This window comes from Microtus oregoni, unplaced genomic scaffold, assembly GCF_018167655.1.
Source record: "Microtus oregoni isolate MIOR12 unplaced genomic scaffold, Mior012 000025F_ref0000491, whole genome shotgun sequence".
In the NCBI taxonomy this organism is placed as follows: Eukaryota; Metazoa; Chordata; class Mammalia; order Rodentia; family Cricetidae; genus Microtus; species Microtus oregoni.
The window spans coordinates 13,988,159-14,015,530 of NW_024543084.1; the positions used below are offsets into that span (position 1 = coordinate 13,988,159).

General features: G+C 53.1%; 2 protein-coding genes across 6 annotated transcripts in view; both read right to left on the reverse strand.

The window, feature by feature from the left end:
* Positions 1–54: 54 nt before the first annotated feature.
* Positions 55–2,618, reverse strand: Zdhhc12 (zinc finger DHHC-type palmitoyltransferase 12). The gene is made up of 5 exons (XM_041674213.1): positions 2,461–2,618; positions 1,553–1,683; positions 1,118–1,195; positions 782–948; positions 55–666 (listed from the first exon to the last, which is right to left on the reverse strand). The coding sequence occupies exons 1-5, from the start codon at positions 2,558–2,560 to the stop codon at positions 345–347; spliced, it is 798 nt and encodes a 265-aa protein (XP_041530147.1). The 5' UTR covers positions 2,561–2,618; the 3' UTR covers positions 55–344.
* Positions 2,619–6,147: 3,529 nt separating this feature from the next.
* Positions 6,148–27,372, reverse strand: part of Zer1 (zyg-11 related cell cycle regulator) — a 38,913-nt gene continuing 17,688 nt past the window's right edge. For 4 of the 5 annotated variants that reach the window (XM_041675174.1, XM_041675173.1, XM_041675176.1 and 1 more), the window contains 15 exons: positions 21,619–21,867; positions 20,008–20,158; positions 19,465–19,901; positions 19,020–19,196; positions 17,564–17,678; positions 17,261–17,407; positions 16,799–16,972; positions 15,203–15,418; positions 13,265–13,306; positions 13,038–13,157; positions 11,712–11,827; positions 10,864–11,067; positions 9,832–9,929; positions 9,053–9,155; positions 6,148–7,682 (listed from right to left, as the gene is read on the reverse strand). In XM_041675174.1, coding sequence (XP_041531108.1) covers positions 7,625–7,682; positions 9,053–9,155; positions 9,832–9,929; positions 10,864–11,067; positions 11,712–11,827; positions 13,038–13,157; positions 13,265–13,306; positions 15,203–15,418; positions 16,799–16,972; positions 17,261–17,407; positions 17,564–17,678; positions 19,020–19,196; positions 19,465–19,901; positions 20,008–20,158; positions 21,619–21,776 — 2,316 coding nt within the window. In that variant the 5' untranslated portion in view covers positions 21,777–21,867 and the 3' untranslated portion in view covers positions 6,148–7,624. The remainder of the gene's footprint in view (positions 7,683–9,052; positions 9,156–9,831; positions 9,930–10,863; positions 11,068–11,711; positions 11,828–13,037; positions 13,158–13,264; positions 13,307–15,202; positions 15,419–16,798; positions 16,973–17,260; positions 17,408–17,563; positions 17,679–19,019; positions 19,197–19,464; positions 19,902–20,007; positions 20,159–21,618; positions 21,868–27,372) is intronic. The other variant, XM_041675177.1, reaches the window with a different exon arrangement.

Here is a 27,372-nt window from a genome sequence, read left to right on the forward strand (position 1 = left end):
AGCTGTGTCTCTAACCCTTCTGCTTCCTGGCTGTGCCCAGATCAGGAAAGGCCCCACGGCAGGACGGTTTGTCTTTTTAATACTTGCCTTTATAGAGTATTAAATTAATAAAACTGTACATTTGAGGTAGCCTGGCCAGGGGTCGTGGAGTCTGGGTTCTCTTGGTGTCCAGCGCCCTCTCCCCTCACTCATGTCCTTTTCCTCTGTGTCTTCCTTGTGTGGGGTTCTATCTGCTGAGGGTGGGAGCCCCGGGACGGAGTAAAGAGCTCAGGCTAACTGGGCTGACCCCTAGCGGCACAGCCTCCGGTTTTTAGGCACCAATGGCAGCCTTCTCTCCAGCAGCCCTAGACAGCCTGGCTGCTGCCTTCCTCCTCTTCTTCAGCCCAGAGGGTCTCCCAGGGTCCAGAGGGCCACCCACAGAAAAAGTGGGCCAGGTTTCGAGTCAGACCTCGGTCAAAGGGGTTGCTGGTGCGCTGACGGAGGTAGGCGATTCGGTGAGAGGATATGAACTCCCAGGTAGTGGTGTTGCTGGCCACCAGGTAGAGGTGTGAGGCCAGCAGCAGGCTGACCACCAACGAGAAGAAAGAAAGCAGCAGGAAGGTGGCAAACAGGAGCCCGGTAGACCGTAGCCACAGCCCCCAGGGCCGGAAGAATCGGAGGCCGGACCTAGAGGGACAGGGATGGAGGAGCTGGTGGTGGTGGGGTGCTGCGAGTCCCACAGAATCCTCGTTGTAAGCGCCTATGCGGTGTGCATGCTGCCCACACCCCCCGATTCACCTACCATGCCAGGCACAGGCCCCATAGGAGAACCACCAGCTGCAGAGCCAGGTAGGCCACAAAGAGGGGGTGGTTGCGTTCACCCACACAGTTCTCCATCCAGGGACAGTGGTGATCATAGCGGCGAACACAGCGGCGGCAGTCCCGACAGTGGCGGGCTCGCAGGGGTTGCTGTAGGCACAGAAGGGAGTCCAGGCTCAGTGCAGGTTTCCCCAGTGGGTGGAGAGGGCCGAAGGCCACAGTCCGGTCCCGAATTTGGGAGACCTTCCTGGAGGAGAGGCAAGGAGTCTTAATTTGGTCCCGATTCCTCCTACAAGAGGATGTGTGTGTACTACCTTACCAGCACTAGGCAGTATCTGCACCGCCGCAGTGGGATAGCCTGAGGAACCATGGCTGTCTGTTCCTCCTTGGGCTCCTCCTGAAAATGAAACAAGGCGTATAAGATGGGGGAGGGGTCCCCTTGGGAGGCAGATGACACTGGGGGCACCTCTCTTAGGAGCCACCTGGTTCTGGCTTTGCAGGATTTGGGGCCCCTCCCATGTACAGGGGAGGTTAAGTACACGGTAGAGCACTGGATACTGTGCCTTTGCAAGGTGCTTGTCTTCTCTTGGGCCTTGGTGATTTCCTCAGTGTGGGAGCAAAAACATAGGGTAGGAAAGAGGCCTCACCAAGACGCCCCGAAATGTAAACGGCTCACAGCTTCACACGGACAGTTCTGAGGGCTCATTTCCCTGTTGGCGCAAGGAGGGGTTTGGATTCCAGGGTCCCCGGTTACCTGAGGTTGAGTAGCCACATAGCCCGGGTCCATGAGTGACACAGCCAGGTAGAGCAGCAGGGAGCCCAGAACCAGGAGTAGGAAGGTGAGGGGCAGGAACAGCTCCCCTTGCTCTTCCCACTGGCGTAGCTCTGGAGAGGCCAGAGGACAGTGAGGCCCATGGCAAGAGGATGGGGTGAAGAGGCTAACCTGCTGAATGCGGAAGGGGAAGGGTTCCCTACGGAAGGGTCAGCCCTCAAAGAGGGAGGCCTAGGGAGCCCAGGCCAGGAAGGGCCCAGCATGTTGAAGCCCATGGTGGTGAAGATCTGGAGAGAAGGTAGGGGAGCTGAGAAGTGAGAGAACGCGGAGACACAGGCCAAGCTGAGTGCAGACGGCTCTAGTACCCTTGGTTGAACGAAGGTTTGGAAGGGAGCTGCTGATTGCTGGTGGGGAACCCTGAAGATAACGACAGTGGAGGAGGCTGAGCCTCGGTGGGGGCTGTGTGTTTGGGCGGGAAAAGACCCCTGGGAAGGGGGTCGCTGAGTTGTCTCATAGGATTTGGGGAGCTGAGCAGAAAGCCAGTTTTTCAATCCAGTCGATTTCTTAATCTAATTCAGGGAGAGGCTGGGAGGCAATTTCTGGAAGGATGGGGTGGAACCCAGGATCAGGGGACTTGGGGCCTCTACTCGGTCCTCAGATTTGGATGAATTTCCTGTCGGCAACAGGAAAATCCCGAGATTAATTAGGGACCAACTTGGGTATCAGAGAGTAGATGGTTCCAGAACCAGCAGATGAGAAGGACGCTTGAGGAACTGGCGGAGAGAGGGTGAATCTCAATGGAACTGAGGATTAGGGGGACCGGGTGAGACCCACTCGAAGGGAATCATAAGGGATCGGGTGGGTTCGGGGTCGCGCGGTGTCCGGCTCACCGGTGTCGTGCAGGAAGAGCACCAGCGTGATTCCCCAGGTCAGTACGGTGTGCCCAGTCCGCACCAGGACCCCAGGGCTGAGCAGAGCCCAGAGAGCCATGGCCTTGGCCCCTGTTCCAGCCCACCCGGAAGAAGCGCGCGGAAGGAGGGGCCGTGGAGCAAAGGGGCTGCGGCAACGCGGGGATTGGTGGCTCCGCATTGGGGGCGGGGCCCAGGCGGCTCAGGGAGGCTGTCTATTGGGTGACAGGCGCGGCCCCTCAGGCCAACAGGTGCCAGAGGAGGCCAGGGGCGGGGCCGGCGCGCACACAGACCGTAACTCCCTAACTCCGCCCCCTACCCCCACCCCACCCCCGTGGGCCAGGTAACTTTGCGTAGGCCGGGAGGCGGAAACCTCGGAAAGCGCCCCCCTTGCCTCTCCTTTCCCCCCTTTCCGCATGCGCGTGCTCGTGCCTGTTTTTGCTCCCACCGCCCACACAGAGATGTGGTCTGTAATGCCCGGAGGCCACGCAGTGCTTGCTGCCACGGGGTGATTGGCAGGGTTTGCTCCAGGGTGCGCCTTGATGACACGCTTGCCTCCTATTCGTTTTCCGATATTGCAAACGAATGATGGGAAAGAGGAGGGTTCTGGTGCGGATTCTGGACGCGCCTGGCACTGCTTGGAGTCAGAGACATCCCATGCCTTCCGAGACAAGTCGCTGAACTCTGATCTCTCTGCCTCTCAGTGGGTCTCTGCCTCTCAGTAGGGTTGGCGACAGTACCCGTCTCTAATACAGGTGCCTGTCACTCGGGCTACCACCACTGCCCAGCTAGACTTTCTTTCCTTGTGTCCTAGGTCCCTCCCCATACAGCTGACCTTCCTCTGATTGCCCGCTTCCAGCTCCATGCTGTTGGTGATTTGTTTTGGTCAACTAGATATTTTCTTTTTCTGTAGAACTGACTTTCCAAGGCCAGCATGGTTTGTATGTGTATGTGTGTGCGTGCGCGCTAATCAGAACCATTTCATGGTATTACTAAATAGCACGACTGGCAGAGTGCTTGCTGGATTCGGTTCCCAGAATGGTATAATAGTAGTATGGTGGTACATGCCTGCAGTCTCAACATACAGGAGATACAAGCAGTAAAATCACAAGTTCAAGGCCATCCTCCACTATCCGCTATATATATGAGGAGAGGATTCAAAGCCAACTTGTGTGGTATTTAAGTTTGTCTCAAAAACAAAACAAAACAAAAAACCCAAAAAGGGTTTGGAAGCCAGGCAGTGGTGGTGCACTCCTTTAATCCCAGCACTCAGGAGGCAGAGGCAGGCGGACTCTAAGAGTTCCCAGACTGCCAAGGCTACACAGAGAACCCCTATCTTAAAAAAAAAAAAAAAAAAAAAAAAGATGGTGGTGGTGGTTGGGTCGCCCACATCTTTAACCCCAGCACTGGGACAGAGGCACACCTTTAATTCCAGAGTTTGAAACACAGACAGGCTGATGGCTAGCCTGGTCTACAGGACTGCATCTGCATAGTGAGGCTCTGTCTCAGGGGAGAAAAAGACAAAAACAAACAACATACACACACCCCATTTGTGAGTCTGTGTGTTCAAGCACACACTCGCGTGCACACATGATATCCATGGTGTGTCCATGAAAAAAAGGATAATCCTACCTGTTGGTTCTCTCTGCCATGTGGGTTACAGGGACTGAAATCAGGTCATCAGGCTTAGAGCCTGGTGACTATTTTGTGTGTGTGTGTGTGAATGTTTTGCCTGGATGTATATCTGTGCACCATGTGTGTGCCCGGTGTCTGCAGAGGTCATAGGAGGGAATCAGATCCTCTGGAACTGGAGTTACAGATGGCTATAAGCACCATCTGCGTGCTGAAAACCAAACTCTAGCCCTATGCAAGACCCACACTGCAACTGGGCGTGGTGGCCACGCCTTTAGTCCCAGCATTAAGCGGGTGCAACCTAGTCTACACAATTTCAGGCAGCTCAAAAACTACACAGGGAGACCCCATCTTGGGGGGGGGGGAGGTAGCCCAGTGGTGGTGGCCACGCCTTTAATCTCAGCATTCCTGAGGCAGAGACAGGGGGAGAGAGACCAGCCTGGTCTACAGAGAGAGTTCCAGGACAGCCAGGGCTATACAAAGAAACCCTGTCTTGAAAAACAACAACAAAGATTAAGGGTATTTATTTGTTTTGGGGTGGGAGAGGTTGGGTTGCAGGCATCTGATATCATCTTTCACTGTGTGGGTCCTGAGAATGGACCTCTGATATTCAGCCTGGGAGGCAAGCTCCCTTTCCTGCTGAGCCACATGTCTGGCTCAGCCAGTAAGTTTTTAGTAAGAGCCCTGGATGGGCAGGCTGGAGACATGGCTAAGGGGCCAATGCTCACTACTCTTCAACTTTGGCTCTCAGCACCCATGCCACACAGCTATGAGCTGTTGCCATGTTCTGGCCACCATGGGCACCACACACAAGTAGCGTACACTCTTATGAAGAAGTAACTAAAATGAATCTAAAAAGAGCCCTGGACATTGGGTGCTGTGTGTGGAGCCTCAGCACAGTCCTGATGTGGTGTTCACATTCCCACGGGAGTGGAGCCAGGCACTGTGACGGGCTGAGCAGGAGGCAGTGTTCTAGACACAGGGAGCAGCAGGCACCTGGGCTAGGATCGTGTACTGTACTAGGGAGCCCCTCCTTTGCTGTGGTAACTTGGGGGGTAAGAAGGCACCTCACCTTTTGAGTCCAGGTTCTGTGGATTGTTCTAAGGACTATGAGGACGTGGAGTGCACACAGGCAAACCCAGCACAGGGTGTGCAGAGACGGGAGGCTTCAGCTGGCCCTGCAGCCACGCCTAATCCCTCCAGGACTTGGCTGACACACTTGGCTGACCCTCTCCGAGTTCAAGGGCAAACCACGGTGTATGCCGCTCTTTCAGTGCACGCTCACCCGGGGAAGAGCCTGGTATGGGCTCTGCTGAAGAGGAAGAGGAGACCTCTGCTCCACTTAGAAGGGTGCAGACAGCAGGCTGGCTCCCAGACTGTTAAATGTGACCCCAGCACTCCTGCCTACACCCTCCGCATGGTCTGGAGAGCCTCAACTACTCCGTCACACCAGGACCCAGCTGTCCCACGGGCTGGTCATTTCAGGTCTGTTCCAGCTGTTTACAGGACCGCTCCCCATGGAACTCTCCCAGTCCGTCCTGGCAAAGCCTGTTGTCAGAGCTGCTAGCCCTAGCAGGCTCCACTTTCCCACCGGGTTCAGCTTAGCCTTATGTGGAGGACCCTTTGCTGACTCCTCCCTCTCTTCCCTCATCGGGCAGTCAGGTAATGCTGCCTAGCAGCCACCAGACTTTCTGAGCCACTTCCACCATTCCCAGCAGTAGCAGGGGGCTCCTTTCCTATCTTTACTGCAGAGTGATGTGGCTATATTTACCGTGTGTCCCTCCCAGCAGGCTATGCTCCCGGCAGAGTTCCTACCAGTCTAGTGACCAGCCATGTCTAGGCACAGATGTGGAAAGAATGTCACAGATACTCACCTCAGTGTGACCCCTGTCTACAGCCTGCAGGCACATAAACCTACAGCAAAACCACTTGCCCTCCAGGATCTTCCTGGGAGACCCCTACTACCCTTCCTGATCACCCACCCCCAGACCAGTATCCCCAATCTCCTCTGAAAAAAAAAAGAGACCACTCTTCTGCACTTTGCACAAAAATGTATTTCTGTGACACCCCAAAGTACAGACATTTACGCAGACCCCAGGTGGTAAGCAATGGGCTATGAACTCTGCTCATGGTCTGGCTGCTGCCAGAAGGGCTGGGGTGGAAAGGAGGGGCTGGGGTTGCCCAAGTGCTGCGTGGGAGAAGCACGTGGTTAAGCCCTCTAGCCTGGCTGGGGAGACAGTCTCCTCAGGAGAGGTCAGTTACCTCTCCCTGAGTTGTGGGAACAGCCGGGCCACTTCTGCCTGGAGGCAGACATGCCAGGCCAGAAAAATCAAAGAACAGGCCCAGAGAAGCGAGAAGGCAGAAAAAGTCACAGCAAGAGCTGTCTCCCAGGTGAGCTGTGCTCCCTATGAGCACAGGCCTCCTCAGCAGTCCTGTGTCAACGAGAAGCAATGCTGAGATACAGTGGGAAGGTGCAGGAGACACCTGGAGCGCGGCCTGTCACACAACACAGCAGCTTCTCAGGGACAGCCTGAGTGGGCTGGAGGGACAGAGAATGGCCCAGTGCTGGTCTGTAGGCGGCTGTCCGCTGCCACTGTGAAGGGCTGGAGTAGGGACCTCTTGCCTTCTACCTTCTGGGCAGGGGGTGGGCTCAGCTCTGCTGGTGGGAATACTTGGGCACTGGGGTGCTGTGGGCAGATGAGGGCTACAGAAAAAGAAGCAAGACCCTGGTCCTGGAAGTGCCAGCTACCAGAGCTGGGGTGGGCTGGGGCATGTTTGGCAGAAGGGGCATTGGAATTGCCCCTGAGTTCTGAGCATCTTGGGGCTGGGGCCTGAGGGAGACGTGAGAAGTCTCCATAGCAGCATGGCCACAGGCAGGCCTGACCAGAAAGCAGGGGGCCAACACAGCCCTGCTTCTCCAGGGTTCTCTGGACAGGAGCTGCTTAGCCTGAGGCCTGGGAACAGCTTCCTCTCTGACCCCCATGGCTCACAGCCTGGAGCACCAAGGCTTCTGCAAGACTCAGCAGAGCTGGTCTTAATCCCCAAACCTCATCAACTTCACTCAACTTCACCTGGGAGCCCAGACAGGGCACTCAGGCAGACACCAGGGATGCTGAGCAGCCTGGTAAGGCCAGCTCCTCCCACAACAGACAGAAGCCAGGCCAGGGTCTGAGCTCACTGGGAAGGGACTGGACAATCATAGCATTTGAGGCAAGCCTGGCTGGGGCAGGAGTGAACATGGCAGCAATGAAAGCTTGGAGGCGGGCTGAGGGTGGCAAGGAGCTGCGGAGACTTAGGAGAAGTCATACACACAAAACTTCACACTTCCTAACCAAAAAAAAAAAATAATATATATATAATATATATCTCACTACCATTAAGGAAAAGCGTCAGCTGTGCAAAAGTCCTCACTGTCTCTTCATCCAGTGGGAGGCTCTGCAAGGGACCTGCCCACTGGACTCCAGCGCTTCCTCCGGTCCTGTAGTACAGGCTGTGTGGCCATGGGTGGAGGCCTCTATCTGGACGTGTCCATGTTCTCCTCTCTAAAGTTACTGCAGTGATCAATCACCTTGCTGGACACAACAGGGGAAAGCATTGGATGGTGACTGAGAGAGCTGGGAAATAGTGCCTGTGGTCATGCACACGCCACTGTCCTACAAGCAGCCAGGCCTGAGATTCCAAACCTGCTGCTCTCTCCGCCACTTTCCCTGCAGCCCCGCCCACTCTCTCGGCAGAAGTCCACTAGGGGGTCCCAAACACGCACCTTACTGGAGATCTGCACAGGCAGCCATGCTGGCTCCAGGCCTTAGTGTCCCAGTTACCCTGCTCCCTTAGAAAACTGCCACCCATTGCTGGTGTCGTTGCCTTTGATCCTGCACTGTTTGCCTGCAGGTTTGGGGGTTCACTGCAGCCTGAATTTGCTAAGAGGGTGCATCAAGGCCTTTTGAGATAGGAATGCCCAAGGCCATTCTTTCCTTGGTGCCAGAAGGCCCAGGTCCCTAGAGGGCTGATAAGCCCCACCTAGTGCCTGGCAAGTCCTACATCCTTGTTTAACATGGTCAGCCCCAGGCCTGCTGGTAAAAAATCTGCAGGTGAGGCCCATTCTGTTCTAACACTTTCCAGGAGACTCCCGAAACTGAGCTGGAGGACTAGTCTGCCAGTTAGTACTGAAACAGTGCCTTCACCAAAAATAATGAATGGCAGAGCCAGCTGGTGCCCCTATCCAGAAGGGCATATTCTGAGGGTGGGGGCTGAGCCTCAGGCTACACTGTACTCAGAATTATGATAAAGGACTACCCTCCCAACTAGAACAGATCGGGAAGAGGAAGCCAATCCAACTGATACTAACATGTTACGTGTGTATTCTTGTGTCCACATTAGAGCTTACGCTTGAACTCAACAAAGAATCCCATAGCCACAGAAGTTCAGTGAGGACTCTGGCATACCCCACCCCTCACACTGGTAATTTGTGTGTGTGTGTGTGTGTGTGTGTGTGTGTGTAGGTACGGATGGATGTGCGTGCACAAGCACACATGTGTATGTGCTATGGACACTAGGCACGTGCTGTACCACTGAGCTTCATTCTAGCCCATCGAAGGGCACTTTTCCCCCTGGGGACTTTCGCCTTCATAGTCGCGTTCAGAGAAACTAGCACTGTGCACGCGGCCTCTAGAATATGCCTCAGCACAGAGTCCTTTCTCATTGGAACAACTGTGGTCAAAATAATGCAGAGCTCTTGCTGGCGCTGAGCAACAGGGAGGGCTCTGGTGGGAGTCACAGGAAGCCAACTGAGCGCTGAGAGCTGAAGAGCTCTGTTGATGGTCAGGCTCTTGTCCACTCCACATTCAACCCTGAGTGGCTCCTGGGAACTCTGGCCATTCCCACTGTGCCCTTGCCATCCAAATCAAGGTACCCAGCCAGGAATACAAAATTTGTTTCTTACCGGGCCATCTCCTTGGTTTCCTGTCGGGCAGTGGCCATCTTCATCAAGCCCCTCAGCAGGGGCATCCCACCTTCTTTGATCAGCAGGGGGCAGTATTTGTCAGCTACAAAGCAGGAGCAGGTAGCTGAGGATGGGTGGCCTTCTACAGGTCTGTGCCCAAGATACCACCCAGAACTGCTCTACAAAGGACACCGCTGGGCAGGGACAAGCCATGTCCGCCCCGGCCTCCTGGGCCCACCTGGACGGGGAAATGGGGCAAGCCCTTGGGAGAGGCACTTCCCTATTGTGGTCCAAAGTTGTTAGTTTCCCTAGAGTTTGTCCTAACAAATACACTAAGAAAATACCATCCCAAGCACAGGCCTCAGAGGGGCATCACAAGGATGATACCCCCCTGAGAGGTTTGTAGGATGACACAGGTTCCCAGGGAATTCTGGAACTGGAATCCCCTGGGCAGCAGCTTGCATTTCTGATATCATTAGTAAGATACCCCCAGGTACTGTGTAACAACCCAGGCTGGGAACACAGGTGACAGAGACTGGAAAGCTCACTCACAGCTGGGGTAGGAAGTGTGAGGAGAGGCACACTGGTGCAGACTGGGACGCTTCTAGTGGCACAGTGGGGTTAGCATCACACCAGTATGTCACTAATGCCAAAGTGCCCAGGACTGCTCTGAGACACAAGGCCAGCAGTAACTCTATGTGTCCCCTCCTGCATGCCAGCTCCCTGTGGACATGCTGTGCTCTGCTGAGTGTCTGAACTAAGGGAGGGGAGGCACTCACGGTAGACAGACACAAGATTGTATAGGGCCCAGGTGGCCCAGTGCTGGCTGACTGGAGAGATGCCCTGAGGAAGGAGGCGGAGAATGGGCTCAAAGGACCTGGAGAGAAAGAGAGATTGCTGTTACCCCCCCACCCCCAGACCTGGACGGAGACCAAGACCACCAAGACAAGAAGGATGTGAACCGAGACAGGGAGGATGTGAGCCTTTTCTCCTCCCTGAGTTCTCCCTGCAGGGTCCCACATGGGCAAGCCTGTGGGATGCCAGGGGCCCTGCTCGGGCTCCGCCCAGGAGCTCACTCTGGAGAAGGTCAGAGTAGAGGAAAAGGGCAGATATCTGGGGGTCTCAGCAACCCCCGAGAGAGAGGCAAGGGGAATCACTTACAGTGACTCTAGGCCAGGCTGAAGTTCCAGCCCCCAAACCAAAAAATCAGATCAGCAAAACCTCAGGGGGCCCCGAGACTCACTTACCTGGAGGACCTCTCCACCTTCCAGCAGAGAGATGGCCTGCTGACACCCACTCTTTGTGTGCAGGGTAGAGGGCACAACGTGGGAGCAGGCCCATGGCCTGGGGTGAACGGGAACTTGGGCGGGGGAGGGGGATGACACACAAGGACACGGGACAGGGAGGGCTAGCATCCTGTCTCCCAGGGACTGGGGCGTGAGAAAAGCCCCACAGCTTCACACCCTTTCAAAAGGGTATTCAATGAATGACCAGCTGCACACACAGCACAGCAGGAAGAAGGGGATTGACTGGGGACAGCAATCCACTCACAGTACAGTAAGAATTGAGTCAGCCTGATGGGGACAGGATGACAGGTGACTTGTGTTTTGGTGTGGGTTTAGTTCTGTATCAAGCATGCATAGAACCTGTATCAAGCATGCATAGAACACAGGCCTTGGATACACACAGGTGTTAGTAAGTGGGAAATGTGCCCATCACACACTGGATGCTTTTGGAGGACAGGAGCAGGGCGGAAAGCTCTGATCACAGCATGCTGGGACAAGCAGCTTCTGACTCTTCATGGTGTGTACCTTCCCATCTCAAACCTGTAGTTGATATTCCTCCGGGAGTTGATGTCCCAGCTCTGGATGGCTGCCCACATACGCTCTTCCACCTCGGCCCTCTGGGGCTCACAGACACCCCAGGCCTCAGGCCCATCGTACATGATGTGGGACAGGACACCACAAGCATTGTAAGAAACCTCAATGCCATCAGCCTTGCTTTCCAGCAGGTTGCTACCAGGAGGAAAAGGGGAAAATCCATCATGTAAATCAAGGATGATAACCGAGATTCACGATGCCAGAGGTGCGGTTACTGTGACTGTTGGTTGAGCCTCCTGACCCTAGGATTGCAGGAGTGTACTACTGGGGCTCAGCTGTAAAGACGAGGCTTCTGATTGTTTCTGAGTCAGGATCTCATGCAGTTCAGGCTGGCCTGGAACTTGCTATGTCTTTAAGATTCCTGCTTCGACACCATGTGCTGGGACAATAAGCTTGTGAAACCACATCTAGCCACCTGGTATTCAGAGTCCTTCCACACTGGATATGACTGGATTACTGCCATCTGTGGCAGGCTGAAAGAGTAAGAAAGCACTAGGGGCTTAAGAAATGGCTCAGTGGCTCAAAGCACAAACTGTTTTTTCAGAGACTGGAATTAGGTTCCCAGCACACATGGAGGCTTGTATCTGCCATACCCTGCAACTCCAGGAAAACCCAAAGCCTCTGGCCTCATGGGTACATACCCATCCCTTCACACACAAAATTAAAACAAAATCAACTGGAAACAAAAGCCACATACTAGATAGAAAGCAGTACCAACCACAAACCTGGAACACACACTACTGTATTCTGAGGGTCCTGGCGGCTGAGGCAGCACCCACCTGAAGACGCTGATGAACTGAGAGGTCATCAGCTGAGGCCGCAGCTCCTTCACCTCCGCCACATTCCCCAAGAGTCCCAGCATGTTCCGGTGCAGCTCCTGCTTCTCTGGGAACTCCTGGGCAACGAGAGCCGGCAAGGCCTTCCTAGTCAACCATTTAATGTCTGCTACTGTTGCCCTCAAGGCTTTGTGGGCACCTGTCTGATCAGCCTTCTAGACATAGGACAGGTTCAGTAGGCTGACCCCAACTTCCCAGTGCTCCCAAGACCTGTGGGACAAGTGGGGCTCCATTTGCCACAGCTTGGAATAGTCCTTTGGGGAGCCCCTTGGATGCTAAAGCAGGAAAGAGAGACCTACTACCCTCTGGCCAGAACTGTATCCAGTGGGAAGGGAATGGTCTGTGGGTAGTCAGAGCAGACTGCTGTGAACACAGGCTGGGATTCCTGGCAGAAGGGATCTCAGGAGGCCCAGCTTGGTGGCAAGGCTGGGGTGGGGGGGTCCCCTGACACTTCTCTTAGCGGCAAACACTGTGTGTATGTGTGGCCCTGATCATGCCACGTGTGTCCATGGGAAGCTTGCATAGGATAGAGCCGGTGAAGGGGCAGCCTGTGGGGTGGAGGGGCAGCCTGTGGGGTGGAGGGGCAGCCTGTGGGGTGGAGGGGCAGCCTGTGGGGCGGTGGCAGCCTGTGGAGTGGAGGGGCAGCCTGTGGGGTCGTGGGGTGGTGGCAGCCTGTGGGGTGGTGGCAGCCTGTGGGGTGGAGGGGCAGCCTGTGGGGTGGAGGGGCAGCCTGTGGAGTGGTGGCAGCCTGTGGGGTGGTGGCAGCCTGTGGGGTGGAGGGGCAGCCTGTGGGGTGGTGGGGTGGTGGCAGCCTGTGGGGTGGAGGGGCAGCCTGTGGGGTGGTGGCAGCCTGTGGGGCGGTGGCAGCCTGTGGGGTGGAGGGGCAGCCTGTGGGGTGGTGGGGTGGTGGCAGCCTGTGGGCCTGTGGGGTGGTGGCAGCCTGTGGGCCTGTGGGGTGGTGGGGTGGTGGCAGCCTGTGGGCCTGTGGGGTGGTGGGGTGGTGGCAGCCTGTGGGCCTGTGGGGTGGTGGCAGCCTGTGGGGTGGAGGGGCAGCCTGTGGGGTGGTGGGGTGGTGGCAGCCTGGGGGGTGGTGGCAGCCTGTGGGGTGGTGGCAGCCTGTGGGCCTGTGGAGTGGTGGCAGCCTGTGGGGTGGTGGGGTGGTGGCAGCCTGTGGGGTGGTGGCAGCCTGTGGGGTGGTGGCAGCCTGTGGGGTGGTGGCAGCCTGTGGGGTGGTGGCAGCCTGTGGGGTGGTGGCAGCCTGGCTCCTACCTTGAGGCAGTCAAGGAAGAGCTTCATGCCGTTGAAGCTGAGGAACATCTCGCAGTTGTCGGGTGTCTCATCTGTGATGTTCCACAGGGCACTCCAGGAGAACTCCATGACCTGGTCACACTGCAGGGGGGGAGGGGTGCAGCTCAGCTGTGTCCTCCTGAGGACACATGGCCATCCCTGGCATAGACACCTCTGGGATGAGGCAAAGTATGTGAGGCTCTCCTTACCGTCTTGTCCAGCAGCTTCTTCTGGATCAGCTTCAACATGGTCTGTGGGCAGAGGAGACAGGCTGCCTGAGGCCAGGGCTCCCACAGTCAGGGAGCTCAGCAGAGGGAGTCACTGGATGCTCCAGGTGACACAGCCTGACAGTGCCCAATGCTACAGACTTTTTTTTTTTTTTTTTTGGTTTTTCAAGACAGGGTTTCTCTGTGGTTTTTGGAGCCCGTCCTGGAACTAGCTCTTGTAGACCAGGCTGGTCTCGAACTCACAGAGATCCGCCTGCCTCTGCCTCCTGAGTGCTGGGATTAAAGGTATGCGCCACCACCGCCCAGCTTGCTACAGACTTTTATGGAGGCTGTTTGAAGGTAGTCAAGCATATACCCAGCCCTCCCCTGCTATGGTCTGCACGTCCCCAGGGATAAGTGAGGATGGCAATGGATCCATCTAGTTCCTGCCTTTTCCTTTCCTTCCATATCTATCCTATTCTGTGCTAGGCTAAAAATTTCTTCAGACTAGGCTGGGAAAGCACAGTGATGGAAGGGCCAACCCTGGTCTTTTCCGCAGGGATTACTGCATGGAACTAGAGGAAGCAGTTTAAAGACAGAGGCCACACAATCATAAGCAACAGTCACATTAAGAAATTCTTCTCGGGGGCTGGAGAGATGATTCAGCAGATAAAAGCACTATCTGGCCTTCCAGAGGACCCAGGTTCAATTCCCAGTGCCCACATGGCAGCTCACAACTGTCTGTAACTCCAGTTCCAGGGGATCTGATATCCTAACATAAACATACACTCAGGCAAAACACCAATGCACATTAAATAAAGTTTAAAAAAACTGTTTAGTATAAAAAACACACACACACACACACAAGAAAAAAAAAAGAAAAGAAAAGAAATTCTTCTGATTGCCGGGCATGGTGGTACAGGCCTTTAATCCCAGCCCTAGCACTTGGAAGGCAGAGGCAGGCAGATCTCTGTGAGTTCGAAGCCATCCTGGTCTATAGAGCAAGTTCTAGGACACAGGGCTACACAGAGATACCCTGTCTTGAAAAATAAAACAAAACAAAATTTGTCTGAAGTGGTCATGGTGGTGCGTGCCTTTAGTACCAGCACTCAGGGGGAGGTAGGTGGATCTTTCTGAGTTTGAGACCAGCTTGGTCTACATATCAAGTTCCAGGCCAGCCAGGACTACACAAAGACCTTGTCTCCAAATAAAACAAACAACTCTTCTGCAGAGATGGCTCTGTGGTCAGGAGAGCACAGTACTCTTGCAGAGGCCCCATTGAGACTGCTATGTCCACCTACTGCTGTGGGATAATGCTTTTGTACACTATAAAGATCTGTCACTCATACTGGTTTAACAAAATGCTATGGGCCAGTAGTCAGGCAGGAAGTATAGGTGAGACAACCAGACTAGGAGAATTCTGGAAAGAGGAAAGGCAGAGATTCAGTCACCAGTCAGATGCAGAGCAAGTAAGATGAGAATGCCTTGCTGAGAAAAGGTACCAAGCTACGTGGCTAAACAGAGACAAGAATTATGGGTTAAGTTGTAAGATCTAGTTAATAACAAGCCTGAGCTAATAGGCCAAACAGTTTATAATTAATATAAGCCTCAGTGTGTTTATTTAGGACTGTATGGCTGTGGGACCGGGTGGGACAGAAACTTCCATTTATAACCTGTAACTCCAGCTCCAAATGGGTCAAACAATTCTGGCCTCTACTAGCTCCCACTGACACACATGACTAAAAATAAGCAAAGGGGAAGAAAGAAAGTCTTCAAAGGGCTGGGCACTTGCCTAGCGCAAGCCAGACCCTGCGCTCAATCCTTAGCAATCATCACCTCCACCCCACCCAGGGTCTCCCCTCCCCCTCCTACCCCCAGTCCAGGTCTCCTGAGGCCTTGCTCACAGAGGACAGTCTGACAAGGGCAGACAAGCACACGTACCACAACGAATCCCATCTTGCCCACAGCTTCCTTGTGGTCATTGTCCACCTGACAGACCAGGGCATTACACAGGTGCACAGCAATGCGCTGGATGGACTCGTCCTGCCGGGTGGGGCTCAGGATGCTAAGCAGAAGCTCATTCACCCGGCGGTACTGGAACTCCAGTTCCTCGGGGATGCTGAAGTTGCAAAGGGTCAGACAGCAGTTCCGCTGCACCTAGGCCAGGTTGGGAGATAAGCGGAATGTGTTCAGGCACAGATTTAGAATAAGGCTCCACTCCAAGGCCACCCAGAGCTGGGGAGGCCCTCCAGAGGAGCAGGCTACCAGGCTTTCTTGTTTGGAGTTTTTTGAGATGGAGATGGGGGTCCACAAGACCCAGGCTGAATTCAAACTCACTAGCTTCGGCTCCTACCCTCCCTGTCTCAGTCTCCCAAGACCTAGGATTACAAGTGCGTACCACTAGGCTCAGCTAAGGCTTGTTGTCTTGCTTTTCATTTTTATCTATCTATCTATCTATCTATCTATCTATCTATCTATCTATCTATGTTTTTTGAGACAGGGTTTCCCTGTATAACAGCCCTAGCTGTCCTTGAACTCACACTGTAGACTAGGCTGGCCTCGAACTCACAAAGATCCACCTGCCTCTCTTCATTTTTATTAAAGTTATTCTAAAAAAGCTTTTAAAAAACATGAAATTTTAGCATAGCATATAATTATAACAAAATAGCTGGGTGGTGGCAGTGCACACCTTTAATCCCAGCACATGGGAGGCAGAGGCAGGCATATCTCTGTGAGTTCGAGGCCAGCCTGGGCTACAAGAGCTAGTTCCAGGACAGGCTCCAAAGCTATAGAAAAAAACCAGTCTCAAAAAAAAAAAAAGTATTAGAAACAACCTCCCCATCAGTGATAGGGACAGGGCAGAGGAGGTGGCCCATCTGGATGGAAGTCAGAGGGCAGAGGGGGCAGAGGTGGAGTGGCCATGGCAGTGGGCTGCAGTTGAGGCTAGCTTTTGGGGCCCTTATATGCCAGGGACAGGATTCTGGGACAGTGGATATGCCAAGGAAAATGGAAAAGTGATGGAGGAAGGTCATTGGCTAATAAAGGAACTGCCTTGGCCCATTTTATTGGTTGAAAGATAGGTGGGAGGAGTAGGCAGAACAGGACACTGGGAGGAAGAGGAAGTGAGCTCAGTCTCGAGAGCTCTTCTCTCTGGAGCAGATGCCTGAGAGAGACGCCATGCCCCGCTCCCGGGATGAAGCTCCGACCCAGGATGGACATAGGCTAGAATCTTCCTGGTAAGTGCATCTTGGGGTGCTAAACACAGATGATTAGAAATGGGCTAAATTAATATGTGAGAATTAGCCTAGAAGAGAATGGGCCAAGCAGTGTTGAAATGAATACAGTTTGTGTGTTGTTATTTTGGGCATAAGCTAGCCAGGCGGCTGGGGTGCCAGGGACGCAGCCCCGCCGCTCTTATTACTACAGAAAAGGTCACCTAAGTTCAGGTAAGCCTGGGTGACATACGTGTCTGATACCCTGGGAAGCAAGAAGGGTTACTGGGCCAAAGCGTGCTGGCCACAGTAGGCAAGGGCTCACCGTCACCTCCTGGTAGGACTCCATGCCATTCAGCACCACCTGGATGACCTGTCGGCGCAGTTTGACACTCTGCTCTGAGCGGTACTCAGAATTGGTCAGGTAGAAGAGGGCAGCACTGCCGGTCACTTGGATGTTCTTGTCGTACTTGTGGCACTTGAGGGCTGTGATGACCAGCTGTGTGAAGACAGGGGTGGGGGGGGTGGGGTGGGGCTCAAAGTCCTGCCTGGGTTCTTAGTCACCATGGCTCCTCTGGGGAAAGGCTGATCCTAGCCCTGCACTCCTGGGTAGACGTGGGCAGAGCAGGAACTAAGGCAGGACCTGAACAAGTTGGCAGGGAAGCCAGGCACTGCCAAAGGGGTGGAAGCATGCAAGGCTATCCCCTGGGATCAGGAGTGGGTGCAGAGGGACAGAGAAGGAGGGCAGGGCTGTCTGGGAGCCTGAGGGCTCGGGATTTGAGCTGACCTTCAGGGCCCGCAGAAGCTGGTTGCAGCGCTCAATGCGTGCGATGTCAAACAGCAGGTTGATGGCCCTGGAAGTGATCTCAGGCCGGTGTTCTGTGTAGGCCTCGATGGCGTTCAGCACTTGCTCTTCATTCTTGTCACCGCTTACCTAAGATGGAACGTGTTGAGGACAACCCAGAAGAGGCCAGGTAATGGAATCCCCAGGCTCAGCCATGCTCCAGTACCTGGCCACTTCCTTTCTTCCCCATATCCCCTTCTCCCCACGCCCCCCTCCGCCACCTCCCTCTAACCCCCCACCTCTTACTTTGTAGGCTGGAATGTGTGTGAGGCGACACAAGGAGGTCTCAAAGAGCCCAAGGAACTGCAGTGGCCTCTTCAGAGCCCGGAAAGGCATGATGCTGCTCTTGGAAGGCTCAGTGCTGGGGAGAACACACCAGAGTTGGCAACCTGGGCAGACCTAGCCAGGGCTCCCCTACAGACTAGGTATTTCTTTGATGAAGAAACAAGGCTTCTAGCCTCATCCTGCCCTACCCAACTCACTAAGCAGCTAAGAATGGCCTTGAACTCCTGATCCTCCACTATCCCCCACCTCCCAAGTGCTGGGATTACAGGTACATGGTACCATGCCTGTTCTATGTTGTGTTGGGGATGCAGCCCAAGGCTTTGAACATGGTAGGCAAGCACTCCAGCACTGAGCTACATTCCCAGCCCCGACCTCTTGATGGAGGAGTAGGAAGTGCAAAATGTGGAAGAACATGGGATGGGAGCTGCTACCATTGCCACCATTGAGAGGTATCCTTCTAACAGGGACATGTTTCACATGCCACTAAATAATGGCTGAAGGAGGGCATGAGGCCAATTATAGTGGCTGGACTGGAATTAGATCTCACCACAAGCCCAGAGGCACACATCGGCCATGTGCACAGCTGAGGAACAGCAGTCCAGTGGTCTGGGCTTCCCGCCGTCCCATCGTGCCTGTGCTGTCTGTTTCCCAGACACACTACCTGTGGTCCCCAAGCCTTGTGCATGCTGACCCCATGCTGCACTATGGTCTGTTCAACAGACCCAGAATGGCTTAGGGCAGCCCCAAGTGTGCATTTCCCAGGCCAGTGCGCAGCAGCTCACATGGGCCACAGTGGGCAGGGCCTGATTTGCTTCTTTAATTTATTCAGTGTGCGTGTGTATGTGTGTGCTTGTACATGCTCACACATGAGCACTCGTGTGGAAATCAGCAGGCAGTTTGTAGGACTGGGTCCAGGGACTGAACTCAGGTTGTCAGGTTTAATGTCAAGCAACTTTACCATCTTGCTGGCCCTTGATTTTTTTTTAAAAAATTATTTTAATTTTATGGGTATGGGTGTTTTGCTTGCATATATGTTGTACTCTATGTGTGCCTGATGCATACAGAGGCCAGAGGAAGATGTTAGGCCCTTAGAAGCAGACTTACAAATAGGCTGTGAGCCATCATGCGGATGTTGGGACTCACACCAAGGTCCTCGAGAAAAGCAACAAATACTTTAAACTGCTCAGCCATCTCTCTAGTCACCCCAGCCCCTTTCTGAAGCTATGTAGCTCAGGCTGGCCTTAAACTCGGAGATGAGCCTGCCCTGTCTCTGTGTGCTGGGACTAAAGGCATACATTAGCAGGCCGGCCTCACGAACCTGCTTCTTATCTCCAGCACCAGCATGGTCCTTGGCACAGGGTTCTTAGCCGGGGCTTACTGAATGACAGCCTGCCAGCAGTCATAGCCAGGCACTCACCTGGTCTGCCCTGCCTCCTCCTCCATTTTAGAGATGCTGCAGTTCTCTAGGATCATGTGGCCAGAGATGTCTAGGGACATCAGGTTCCCCAGCTTCTGCACCAAGAGGCTGAGAACCTTCCGCGTCAGCTTGAACTTGTAGTAGCTGGAGAGGCGGTCTCGGGAGATGTCCAGGTGGCTGGAGGTCAGACAGGGGCCAGAGGTCAGGATCTGACTCCTTCAGGTCACAGCATGGGAGGACCCATGCCTGCCACAACTTCTCCAGGGAATTCTGGTGAAAAGCTCTGCTGGGACTTAAGTGCCTTAAATTGCTCTAATCCAGCAAGAAATGTGGCCTAGGGAGTGGGGTCTCTCTCTCTGTTCCATGCAAGGGTTTCCTCTCTCTCCCACACCTTTCTCCCACCCTCTGCCCTCCCCTCCTGCCGAGGGCAGAGTGAGCAGCTCACCGCAGCTTGTGCAGCTGGACGATCACACGGATGTGCTCATCCGAAAGGTCCATGTTGTAGAGCACAAGGGACATCAGACTGTCCTTCCACTGTGTTAGGAAGGTGGCATCACTTGTCTGGATGCCTGAGAGGTCCAAGGCAGCCAGTGAGTTGAGTGGCCGCAGCAGTGACTCCACGGGGACACCATCAATCATGCGGCCCAGGTTGAGGAAACGCAGGCGGCTGAAGCCTTCAAAGGTGAAGTCCTTGACCAGCACCTGGCAGGTGGGGTTGACGAGACACTCGTCCTCGCAGCCCCCTGGGTTGTCCTCCTCATAGAAGATGTTGGAGCAGCCGAAGAGGCTCAGCGACACCAGACTGTGGCTGAAGCTCCGCAGCGTCTGCAGGCTCTTGGCAGACAGCTTCTCGCAGTTGGTCAGGTACAGCTCCACCAGGTCCTGGAGTAGCACAGCAGCCTCAGCTCCTCTGCCCGCCCTGTGCCACCCCAGGCCTGGCTCTGGGAACGAATGGGCAGGGGCTGCACAGTAGGGAGCGCGGCCTCACCTGCTTGCGAATGGCCTCTAGGTCCTGGTCCTGCACCAGGTCCTCACGGAGGTGGATCCGACTGAGGCGGGTGCTGCGGGGGTCTGAGAAGAGGCTGAAGAAAGTCTCGTGGGGCTCAAAGGTGCAGGCAGCACTGACCAGCTCCACGTACCTGGGAGAAAAGCAAGCCTAGCTCAGGGAGTGCCTAGGAGCCCGAGCTGCCTTCTGTGCCCACATCAGATGCCTGTGGGCTGATATCACCCAACAGCCAGCCTAAACACAGCACGGACACCTCTCTTCACAGGCACAGCCCCTCTGCAGATCTGCACTACCTCAGCCACAGCGCCACCATGGTCCAGTCACGTCTTTGCTTTTTTCTTTTTTTCTTTCTTTTTTTGTTTTTGTTTTTGGAGCCAGGGTTTCTCTGTACCTGTGGAGCCTGTCCTGGCACTAGTTCTTGTAGACCAGGTTGGCCTCGAACTCACAGAGATCCGCCTGCCTCTGCCTCCCGATTGCTGGGATTAATGGCGTGAGCCACCACTGCCCAGCTCAGATGTGTCTTTTCTTAGCAGCCTTCTGGCATCTTATCAGCCCCTTCCAGAGCAGGCAAATTAGGTAAAATGGTTTTGAGCCTTCAGTGTAACCCTACCTAGCTAGGACACCAGTTTGTGCATGAATCCTGGACTAGGGGTTTGGGGAGATGGCTCAGCTGTTAAGAGCACTTGTTCTTAGGGACTGAGACGAGTGGAGGGAAGGGAAACTGAGATCAGGATCTAATGTATGAGAGAAGAATAAAAGTACTTTTTTAAAAAAAAGTACTTGTTCTTGTAGAGGACAGGTATTAAGTTCCCAGCACCTACATGGTGGCCCCTTTAAAAACGAAAAGAGCCAGACACGGGCGGCTCTCCAAGTTTGAGGCCAGTTCAGTCCACAGAGTGAGTTCCAGGTCAAAAGAGGCTACACAGAGAAACCGTGTTTGGCTCAACTGCTCGCAGCTGGGAAGCTCACATGTAACTGACTCTCCTAGATGTCAGTGTCCTCACCTGGGAAATGCACTTAGCTCTGGTGCTGAGCTCACAGTGTTTAGCATCCTGCCTGGCCCATGTCAAATGCTGAGAGCACCATTCCGAGCTCAGTCCTTGGTTCCCATGTGGCTATGAAACTCCCTGATCTAACGGTTTCCCTTTGGGATAACTGGAATATACCTCAGTGTTCTGGGAGTGTAGACACATGTGCTGTAGGCACCCAAAGCAGTGTTGGCACACATGTAAACACACATGTCCATGTGTCCTTAGTTCAGAAGTACAGGCACAGGTGTGAGCACATACACAGGGCAGCACACAATGTCCCGACTTAGATGTGGGATTTTATACTAACTCATCCTAAACACACATGCTGCTTCACACACATGTTCTGTGCTGTATAATCCTGTAATTCCTATTCTTTCCAGTGTTCCACCTGTGTGCACACACCAGCGCCTACAACCGTAAATACATACATCATTCTTGTCCCTCACTGTCACGCTCACAGGCATTTCCCCTTGTGGGGTCTGAACATAGTCTGGATCGTCAGCTCACACTTCATCCCCCACACTTGACCCCAACCCTGCCCCATCCTGGGTCCCTTGCTCACTCATTGACCAGCTGGTCACAGATTTCGCTGGGCAAGAAGATGTCTGGATGCAGCCGCAGGGTCTCCTTGTCCAGCAGGTAGCCCAGGGTGCCATCAAGATTCCGGAGACAGAAGTCAGTACAGAGGGCCATCAGGGACTCAGGTGTGTCGGACGCCATGCTGGGAGAAGGCAGGTGGCTACTCTAGGGTGGATCCACAAGGGCAACTATAAATTCTCAACACTCACAAGATCATTGGCAGAGCCACAGCCTGGGAAGAAGAGAAGCAGAAAAGAAGCCAAATAAGCTGCAGAGAAGAGTGTACTCTCTGTGTGGGGAAGCCCCACCATCGCACTCAAATCATCACCTTAACATGTAGCATGAAGCCAGGGGTGGTGGTGCACGCCTTTAACCCCAGCACTTAGGAGAGGCAGGCAGATCTCTGTGAGTTCAAGGCCAGCCTGGTCTACAAAGTGAGTTCCAGTGCAAACCTGTAACCCCAGCACCCGGGAGGGGGACAGAAGCAAAGGATCCAGACCAGTCTGAACTACAGCGAGTCCGTGACTCACACAAAAGCTGCATGTCATCCAGTCACAGAAGTTCTTATATAACAAGGGGCTACGCTAACCAAAGAAACCATTTATGAAGGTTACATCACAGTCTGTGGAAGGTGCAGCCGCAAAAGGTGATTCTGCACAGACAGTCGGGATGGGAGCGATTGCTTCTGGAGCTGGGGTTTCCTTTGAGGGATGACAATGATGGGTGCACACTGTGGTCACACTACAAACCACAGACCTGGATACTTTAAGGGGTTGGAACACACGGCCTGTGAACTACACTCAAATTGTTACTTTACAAAGGGTTGGAGAGATGGCTTAGCGGTTAGGAACATTTACTTCTCTTGCAAAGGCCGTGGATTCAGTTCCCAGAAACTACATGGGTAGTTCACAACTAACCAGAATTCTAGCTCCAGTTGCATGTAGTGCCCACAGAGGTCAGGAAAGAAATCAGATCTTCTAGAACTGAAATTACAGATGGTTATGAACTGCCATGTGAGTGCTGGGAACCAAATCCAGGTCCTCTGCAAGAGCAAGTAAGTGCTCCTAACCACTGAGCCAGTTCTTTAGCCACTCTCCTAAGATTTCTTAACAGGCCTTAAAAATGCCAACCATAATGCAGGGCGTGGTGGTGCACACCGTTAACCTGAGCACTCTGGAGGCAGATACAGGTGGATCTCTGTGAGTTTCGAGGCCAGCCTGGTCTACAAAGTAAGTTCCAGGACAGCCAGGGCTGTTACACAGAGAAATCCTGTCTCGAAAATCCAAAAAATCCCAAACAAAGCAAAATGCCAATCCTAAGAGAAAAAAGGTTAAACTCATATGCACTGAAGAAATTTCTGTCCCACATACACAGAAGTTAATTCCACTCCAGGTCTAAAGGAAAGCAAAGGGTGGGAGGACACTAAGGGAGAGGATGATGAAGCTCCATTCAAGTCTAGACAACTAATGGAGATTCAGGGGGGAGAAAGGAGGAGGAAGAGAAGGAGAACACAGACTACAATGCATATCTGGTCCTTCCTCTGAGTGGACCCACAGGTGTCTTCACTATGAACATTACATGTATGCTGTAATTCAGTAGAGATTAAAAATTGTTGGCACCAGTCAGGTATGGTGGTGCACGCCTTTAGTTTCAGCACTTAGAAGGCAGAGTTAGGAGGATCTCTGTGAGTTCAAGGCCAGCCTGGTCTATATAGCAAGTTCCAGGTCAGCAAACAAAAACATGATTGGCAACTGGGCGGTGGTGGCACACACCTTTAATCCCAGCACCCCGCACTCAGGAGGCAGTGGTGGGTAGATCTTTGTGAGTTCGAAGGCAGCCTGGTTGAGGCCAGCCTGGTCTACCAAGTGTGTTCCAGGACTGGCTCCAAAGCTACTGAGAAGCCCTGTCTCGATAAAAACAAAAAACAAAAACAAACAAACAAACAAAAACCCACGATTGGCACCAATGAAAGAGGCCCTCACTTGCACGAAATCCGGACACATCCTGGTGACAAGTCAGTTCATAGAGACTCAACACTGGCTGCAACAGCTGCAAACTGAACCTTCATATTATACTTAGGTGAACAAGAAACAGTTCCTGGTTTAGAGCGCTTCTGTAGGGAACCTGCGTTTGCTTCACTGTGTAGCTGTGTGGGCTCTGTACTAGTACTACTACACTGGGCATATACAGACAACCTGAGCATTTGTGGATTTTCGTACCCAACCCAGGAATCAATTCCCTGTGGATACTGAACTTCAGAAAAGTCTCAGTGTTCTGGAGACGTAGTGCGATGGTAGAGCCCATGCTTACTATATATGAGACTTTGGGCTCGATCCCTGACATCTCCCCCCCAAAAAAAGCACAGGTGCTGTGGCCAGGCAGAGAGATCTCTGCTTTGACTTCATTCTGTAAGTCACTGGGAAACAATGTCACCTCTCCAGACCACAGTGTCCTCATCTGAAAAGATGAGGATGACAATTCTCCTGCCAGGGCTGGGGGAGACAGTGCTGGGAAATGCTTCCCAGGGCACACAACAAACAGGCTTGGGTTATGCCTGACAGACAAGGAAACTCAAGTTCAAAGACTCAAGGCTACCCTGTACAAACAGGTCTCTTTGGCTCCGTCACATCATCTGTGAGAGCAGTGGCTCTTAACCCATAGGTCACGACCCTTTTGGGGGTCAAACAACCCTTTCACAGGGGTCACCTAAGACCATCTGTAAACACAGATATTTACATTAACAGTAGCAAAATTATAGTTATGAAGTAGAAACGAAAATAGTTTTCTGGTTGGGGGTCACTGTAACATGAGTAGCTATATTAAAGCATTAGGAAGATTGAGAACCACGAGGAAGGTTCCAAATGAGTGTGGGCTCAGCACCGCCTGTGTCCACTCCTAAACCTTCTAAGTTATTCAGGACATGGAGCAAGAGGCAACACTGCCTGCACTAGGGAGGCTGAGGTAGGAGGATCACAGGTTCAGGACCAGCCCGAGACACTTAGCAAAATCCTGTGTTAATAAAATGAAAACGTGGGGTAGCTCAGTGGTAGAGCACTTGCCTGGCATGTATGAGACACTGGGTTTCATCTTCAGGAGGAAAAAATTTGAAATCAGCTATTCTTTTGCTGTTGAAGTTTTTTTTTTTTTTAAGATTTCAAAGATTTCTTTCTTTTTTTGGGGGTGGGGAGACAAGGTTTCTCTGTAACTTTGGAGCCTGTCCTGGAACTAGCTCTTGTAGACCAGGCTGGCCTCGAACTCATAGAGATCCGCCTGTCCACCTGCCTCTGCCTCCAGAGTGCTGGGATTAAAGGTGTGCACTACCACAGCCTGGCTTCGTTTTATTTTATAGACAGAATCTCACTACATAGACCTGACTGGCCTGGAACTCTCTAGGTAAACCAAGATAGCCTGAGCTCACAGAGATCTTCCTGTCTCTCCTGGAATTAAAGGCATGTGCCACTATGCCCACCTCCAATATTAACTTATGTATATGTGTGGAGGGAGGGCATATGCACGAGTCCAGGTACACGTGAACCCAGAAGAGAATGATAGAGCGCCCCTGTGAGCTGCTTGATACAGGTGCTAGGAATTGAATTCAGGTCTCTAAGAATAGCATGCACGTGCTGGAGAGATGGCTCAGAGGTTAAGAGCACTGGTTGCTCTTCCAAAGGTCCTCAGTTCAATTCCCAGCAACCACATGGTGGCTCACAACCATCGGTAATTTGATCAGGTTCCCTCTTCTGGCCTGCAGACAGAATACTGTATACATAATAAATAAACTAAAAAAAAAAAAATAGAGCCCACTTTTTTTTTTAAATCAGTTAAACTTTTTTTTTCTTAGATTTACTTATTTTAGACGTATATGCATGCGCCACAAGCATACCTGGTGCCCTTGAAGGATCTCCTGGAACTGGAGTTATGGATGTTTGTGAGCTACCATGTGGGTGCTGGGACTCAAACAAGGGCTCCTAACTGCAGAGCCGCCTCTGCGACCATACTTTGATTTCAGCTATCATGATTCTCACCGCTACTTTCTGCCAAGCAGGATCCCCACAAGGCCCATGTTTCAGTAGTCCTAGTGACAATGGCACAAACGGTGGGGCTGCCTGGACCTCGGCACAACCTTCTTCACCTACAGGCCTGCCAGACTCAGGAAGGAGCCTGGCCTTCTCCCTGCTGGAGAGTTCTCAGTTCTGTCGGACCCCTCTAGCCTACCTCATCCACTGGATGGCAGGAAGCCGTAGGCCTAGTTACCTGTAGCCCTTCTCTGTCGACTAGAGCTGTCCCATTTCAGCCAATGATGTCTTTACCTCAAGAGTGCTCCCCTGATGGCTCAGAGGTTAAGAGCACTGACTACTCTTCTAGAGGTCCTGAGTTCAATTCCCAGCAACCACATGGTGGCTCACAACCATCAGTAATGAGGTCTGGTGCCCTCTTCTGGCCTGAAGGCATACATGCAGGAAGAGCCCTGTATACATAATTAATAAATAAGTCTTTTTAAAGAAAAAAAAAAGAGTGCTCCCCTGTACTACCCAGCCACATTTGTGTCCTGTCTTCACAAGGCAGCTCCTGGCCACTCAACACACTCTACCATCCCAGCGTCCAGGAGGCATTGCTGCCCCATTGGATATTCCTGCTGAGGGTCCCATGGGTTCAATCCAGATTCCAGTTTATCCCTCCTGATTCCATGGAAGACAGAGGGCAGATGCCAGGCTGGCTTTTTTTTTTTTGGTCTTTTAAGACAGGGTTTCTCTGTGTAACAGTCCTAGTTGTTCTGGAACTAGCTCTTGTAGACCAGGCTGACCTCAAACTCACAGAGAGTCCCCCTGCCTCTGCCTCCTGAGTGCTGGGACTAAAGGCGTGCGCTACCACTACCCAATTCTTTTCTTTATCTCTCTCTCTCTCTCTCTCTCTCTCTAAAGATTTATTTATTGGGGCTGGAGAGATGGCTCAGTGGTTAAGGGCATTGCCTGCTCTTCCAAAGGTACTGAGTTCAATTCCCAGCAACCACATGGTGGCTCACAGCCATCTGTAATGAGGTCTGGTGCCCTCTTCTGGCCTGCAGGCATACATGCAGAGTTTCTCTGTGTAGCCCTGGCTGTTCTGGAACTTGCAGACCAGACAGACCTCAAACTCAGAGATCCGCCTGCCTCTGCTGCCCGAGTGCTGGGACTAAAGAGCGTGCTCCCACCGCCTGCAGGCTGTTTCTGCAGTGCTGCCCTGTAACTATGGACCTAGCCCTGGACTCCTGAGGACGTGCCAGATGTGAAACAGAACTCTCAGAACATACCCGAGTCCTGCCTGTATAAAACATGCTGGAGACAGCCACGTAAGAAGAACACAGATGCAGTCACATGGCTGGAACAGTACTCTGAAGGACAGGGAAGGGCCTGTGCCCACTCTGAGCTGCAGTGTCGGAGCAGGTTCGACATGTAGCCCTGGAGGTGGGAGGAAGGGAGAATGTAAAGTGGCTGAGGGGATGGGGTGAAGGGCGTGTGGGCACCAAGAGCCCAAACCCATGGCTACAGGTAATGAGCTCAGGTGGGTACAGAATACCAAGTGCAGGGCCTGAGGGAAGGGAAGGCTCAGCAAATGCCATGGCAGGAGCCACAGAAGACTTGCAGGGCGTGAGTCTCATGAGGCTGAGCGTGAGTTCACTGTCCCCAGAACACTGCTGAATCCCCATGTGGCTGGCTGAGAGAAAGCCACCTTTTCTGCAGGGCTGAGCAAACCCCGG